This window comes from Montipora capricornis, chromosome 7, assembly GCF_036669925.1.
Source record: "Montipora capricornis isolate CH-2021 chromosome 7, ASM3666992v2, whole genome shotgun sequence".
In the NCBI taxonomy this organism is placed as follows: Eukaryota; Metazoa; Cnidaria; class Anthozoa; order Scleractinia; family Acroporidae; genus Montipora; species Montipora capricornis.
In genome coordinates, this window is record NC_090889.1 from 789,229 (window position 1) to 794,908 (window position 5,680).

General features: G+C 38.2%; 1 protein-coding gene across 1 annotated transcript; it reads right to left on the reverse strand.

Annotated features, from left to right (window-relative positions):
* Positions 1 to 29: 29 nt before the first annotated feature.
* LOC138057836 (PH domain-containing protein DDB_G0267786-like) lies at positions 30 to 5,496 on the reverse strand. The gene is made up of 5 exons (XM_068903743.1): positions 5,275 to 5,496; positions 3,966 to 4,108; positions 1,459 to 1,587; positions 818 to 932; positions 30 to 240 (listed from the first exon to the last, which is right to left on the reverse strand). The coding sequence occupies exons 1-5, from the start codon at positions 5,321 to 5,323 to the stop codon at positions 155 to 157; spliced, it is 522 nt and encodes a 173-aa protein (XP_068759844.1). The 5' UTR covers positions 5,324 to 5,496; the 3' UTR covers positions 30 to 154.
* Between the last annotated feature and the right edge of the window lie 184 nt (positions 5,497 to 5,680).

A 5,680-nucleotide genomic window follows, 5' to 3' on the forward strand; every position in this document is an offset into this window, starting at 1 on the left:
GTCACCAACAAGTGCCCTCCTCAGGAAGTCTGCCACCCAAATGATCTGAATTCCTCAAGTTTTCAAGTACAACATGTCTGACCATCAGCTTTTCTGCAGCAGACTTTGAAGGTTTCAACCCAGTCTGCTTTGTCTTCTTCGCTTTCAGCTGTGATTAGGTAAGACTTCTCCTTGAGTGACCTACTTCAAATGTGTGCTCGGGTAGTTTCTCTGGAGAACTCACTTCCTTCTCGTCCACACCTAGAATGCCATTCAGAGGTAAATCAAATTAATTTAACTATTGAAAACAATACTTAAGACTTGAATGATGTTATAGTATTAAGATAAATATTGCAGACTTTTAAAAAGAATTGATGATGATGTATGCCTGCATGCACCCTTCGACTACCTCCTACACCTTACTTGTAGACGTAAGTTCCAAAACCTGCCTTTCAAGACTACTCACACTTACATTTGAGCTGCAATACAATGACATTCAGTTACACAATGTAACTAATTATCCATTTTCTAAAAACCACTCCAGTGTATACATGTACATTTGATTTCTCGTCTGATTTATTAGAACATTTGCCGAATGGGAAGCTGTTAATAACTTGCTTGCTCCTGCCAGGTTGAACAGTCATGCATGTTTGGTCATTCTAAAAATAATTCTGTTCTAATTCCCTTTTTGCCTATCAAAGCCATATTTTGTGAAAACTCAAACTGCTGTTTGAAACATAATTAGGGGAATTAAACTTATAAGCAATTTTTCAGTAAGGATCAGGGTCTCTTCAAGAAATGGCATAAGACATATTAAGTAAAATAATGGCTATCTTACCCAAAACTTTTGCGAGGTTCTTGACTCTCTCTGCCATTGTTTCATCTATGTTAGCAAAGACTTCATAGCCACAAGGAAAAATTGTACCTTTGGGTTTAAACCCTTTCCCATATGCCTGATAGTTTTGGAAAAATAAAAAGTATCTTACTATAGGATGTAACAAGATAAGTACTGGTTTTACAATAATAATAATAATTTTATTATTAAAATGCTTGCATGGTAATTGGAAGGGTTTAAGTTCATTTGGGGAGGGTCTTTAATAATTAATTTTTTTTATGCAAGCAAAAAGGTAGAGCTTTACTATAACACACAGAAAAAAATATGCATGTAATGAATTATTGTCTGGGTTGGATGTCAGACAAAAATTACTGCATGGTCACAGTCATTCTTCCATGGGACAAGCTATAGTACATGTAGGTCATCATCATCATCATCATCATCATCATTATTATTAATACATGTAGTTCTCCTACACTAGGGCCAAACATATAGCTTACACTGATATAGGGAGATAAGGATAGTATGAACTGACTATTCACACAGAAGCAATACTGTGCATTACAGTAATTTAGTGAAGTTTTTCAGCTGGACAAATCGACACAATAACTGATTATCATTACACATTGTTAAGTTTGACCAACCTCTTCATTTTCAAAGTAATCCACGGAGTAATCAGGATTGACAACAAAATACCGCTTCTTCCAGTTCTTTACCAGTGCCCCTTTCTTTGTGAGGTATCCCATTTTAAGTGGATCTTTGAGAGTGTCTGGCTAAACATTTTACAACAACACATACAATGTATCATTTTTGCAAATACAAAAATGTTAAATGATATTATTCATGGCATGCCTGCACACTGTACATGGTTGCCAGGGCATTAAATTTTATTCCAAGCTCTAGTCATACCGCCCAGTTATACATATTACTGTAACAGTTACCGTAGTATTTGACATTCACCATAAAAACAAACATTTCAAACAATTTAAGTGAATTGACAATGTACTGCAATTTTTCCAGGTACAGTCAAACCTCAATTATCCGCACTCGTTGGGACTATAGACGAAATAGTCTGGATAATCGAGGGTCCGGATAATCGAGAATATGAATATTAATGAGGAACAAAAACTGATTACATTAATTAAGAAAAAGACATTTAATCATGAAACAAAACATTTGCAAATCATTTGGAAAACAATATGGTCTAAATCTTCAGTGTCCCTTGTGAATACATGTACCTGTACACGTGTCGGGCAAACATCATGATCTTTTCCTTGCTCTTGTGGATATCAGATATCTGCCATTTACTACCACCATATTCAGCTGACAAATTGGTTCCTTTTTCTTCTTTCTCTAACCGCAAAATTATAGCCTGTTTACCTTTTATCGAAAGAACGGATCGCTTACGCTTCAAGAACATGATGATGATGATGTAGTGTAGCTTGTTTGCCGAACGAACCAATAGAGCATGAAATTTCACTTAGCAACAAAGCAACTCTAAGCAAATCAGAAATCATTTGAAAGTTCTGCATTAGTTACGACGTCTGCGAGCCCTGCATTATTTTGCTTTTTGAAGGCGAAACAAACTCGCGTTTACTTCACTTTTCAACGCTCAAGTTTTAAAAAGAACATGGCTATGGATCTTGATCATGACTAATAAATATTCATGACAAAATTGGGACCAGAGAAAAAGTCCGGATAATGTACACAATTTAAAGCTTCTTTGAATCCTGCACATGAAAAAATTCATCAAATCAGTTTTTTTCTGACAATGGATAAAGTGTCATTTGCATGTCAGACCATGACGTTCAGAAAAGAACCAGAGCTGTATAACAAAAATAATTATGGAGAATGAATACACATTGCACATGTACAAATGTACTACCTGTACTTGACACAGTCATTTTTAGCAGAGCTGCGCAGAGCACCATGGGTAAGAAAATATGGTAACTCAACTGTGCGAGAAAAAAAATTTTGGTTTTGGTCACTGTACTACCCTACGTAAGTCCACCTCTCCTTGTACGGCAATGTGACCACTACCGCAGGCTCAAGTTTAGAGCTCATCGAGGTCAGCTTTTTTTTAGAAGATCAACCCCTGACCAGGTACTGGGTTTTGATTGGAACGCAGGCTCAAGCCAGGTTAACTTACTGTAAGAATAAATAACCTGGGAGCTCCGCTTTTAGGCTTGGCTAAATTTATATGTTACCTCTGAGATGTCATGGGCTGTTGGTTTACATGTACATGTAAATGCAAAAGAAAAATCTTTTTATCTCCAGAAGGGAATCCAAACTGTAAAAGATACAGTAATCTATTGTACTATTACAAGGAAAACTACACATATATAAGAGTTCATTGTACACCTAACCAAGAGTGATAAGAGTGTTGTCATGGCATTGGTGGGCTCCCCAGCACAGACACAAATGAGTCTACTTTTAGAATACCCATTCCCGCAAAACTCAGTTGTCATGTCCTTGAAAAAAACAGAAGCACACTTGACATGGCTTCTTCTTTTGATGGGTTGAAAGTGGCGGCCCTTTGTTTGTTTTGTGTGCAAAGTGTATCTAAATTTAAAATAAATCCATTTGTGACTGCGCTGGGGCAAGACTGCAAAGTGATAGATTGACACTCTTATCTACGTAATTCACTTTTGATGTAACAGTATAATGAGGGGAACACGTCAGCAAAATCTGTTCTCGTTCTACACTCCCTTGGGTGATGAAATCCACAATCACTTGAAAAGTCACCAGCAAGTCCTCTGAATTGATTGTGATCTTTTTTGTTCAAGAGTTACAATTTTTGTAAGTGGTGAAATATTATTTCATCCAGTATGCCCATTTGTCATCCAATACATGTACAGGTACATCAGGCAGATATTTTTTTCAGGTCACAGGTCAGGTTTACAGGTCACTGTCTTCACTTCAATAGAACATTACCCTACTCCATTCCTAATGTAACCTTACACCTAAATAATAGTTTTTAGGCCTAGGGTTAGCATTTTACCATTGTTACAACAGTGACCTGTAAACCTGACCTGACTTGTGACCTATAAAAAATACCTGCCAATGTACATGTACACCTACCTACCTTTGGGTACTGGTCAGGGAGCTAAAGCATGAATGTGAAATTGTGAATTGAAACAACACAACTTACTGATCTCTGTAAGAGTAGATACACTGCTTTTTCCTCTGCAAAAGATTCTGCATCAATTTCCTTCAAGGTTTTCTTTGTGTATTCAATGCCATATTCTGTATTGTAAGCTATGGTAAATTCCTTTAGAAATTCTTCTGCAATGTCTAGAAAATGTGGTGATAAGGAAAGGAATATTACTGTTAGGGCTTACCTGCTGAATCCCGGGGGGTGGGGGAACTCCCATATGAAACAGACGGGGATGCTCGTCGTCTCGCTTAGGGGTGTAAATTTTGGATTTTGGTCTCGCTTAGGGTGTTCCCAGCAAAGCGCCAATATTTTAAGCCGCCAAGGTCTCGTTTACGGTTCCGCAAAGAAACACACATCCCCGTTTGTTCCATATGGGGGTCCCCCCCCCGCCCCCCGGGCGCTGAATACCCTACCACTCTTAGGGGTGGCGAATGGTAAATACGAGACTTTGTGAGACGGCGAGACCAGCGTTTTTCTTTGCGAGCCCGAGACATTTTGACTTTTTAGATTGCGAGACCGAGACTTCAAAGTGTTTGACACCTTCATATAAAAAACGAGACTGCAAGACGCACATAACCGCTCAAAAAACGAGACTGCGAGACCCGTGAAATTGGACTAAAATTTTGCGAGACCCAGAGTTTTTGAAGAACCATTCGCCACCCCTACTCTTGTACAATGTATTTGTATAAAAATACCACTTCTTGTAGGCTGGATGCTATTAACGTGACAGGATATATGTATTAGTTACTCCTAAATATGCAGTCTTATTGATCCTTTGCGGTCTGGTACTGGCAAGTAAGATTAATAAAAGTTGGTCTCTGTCTGAATGCTACATTGCATGGGAGAGATCTAAAAAAATAGGTGCTCAAATACCTCAAGTTAATATTGTTTCCTTATGAAGATGTAACGATATCTCATAAAGTGGATATTTTTTTGGTACGATAGCTTCATTTTAATCGTCCTAACCTCCAGGTCTGTAGCTAGCAGACTCAACAAAATGGTTGACTTGTAAAAGAATAAGGTGACTTTTTGTTACAGAATTGAAATGCGCTTAACAAGAAAAATCAGAGACGTTCAATGGTCTGATTCAAAATATACAGAAATGCGGATGCTGAGAACCAAAACCTCAAATGGAAAGGTTTACCTCCAAACAATAATGATACTAGTTCAATTTCTTGTTACCCCAGTGATCGAACAGAGATGCAAGAGAGAGTCGGATCCAACCAGAGACTTTCGCGATCGATCGAGGTCAGGTAATCAAGCCTCCCTGGAAATAAATCACAAAAAGATAGCAAATGCTTACCTTCGATTTGCTGCTTCTTGGAGGAATCCAATGGCAAAAGGTTGCCCATTTCTACAAACAGAAGGTTGTTCTAAACAATTTGGTGTAGTTTGCCTGACTGACTTGCAGTAAAGGAATGTGTATGAGCTCGGGAACACGGAGTGATCAAGGAGTTGTGAAACCTTTAAATTGAAAGTCGGATCACTGCACGTCCAAGCCTTCCAAGGGGCGGAGCAGGAAATGAAGGGAAACATCACTTAAGGAAGAGATGGCGCTACAAATATCCTTTTTTAGTCGCAAAGTATTGTTATAAGTGATAAGTCAACTACTCAGGGGTCAAAAAGTCAACGTGAATTTCCTCCTGAGCCACTAATGCTGTTAGCAGCGGTTACATGTTTACATGAAAATAGATTGAGTATAATTTAAC

Bases quoted from the DNA above. Each gene is read 5' to 3' on its own strand.
- LOC138057836 (XM_068903743.1), bottom strand. From the start codon at position 5,323: ATGGGCAACCTTTTGCCATTGGATTCCTCCAAGAAGCAGCAAATCGAA. The intron at 1,588-3,965 runs GTAAGTTGTGTT...TAAAATGTTTAG, and splicing joins ATCTACTCTTACAGAGATCA to CCAGACACTCTCAAAGATCC. The intron at 241-817 runs GTAAGATAGCCA...ATGGCATTCTAG, and splicing joins GAACCTCGCAAAAGTTTTGG to GTGTGGACGAGAAGGAAGTG.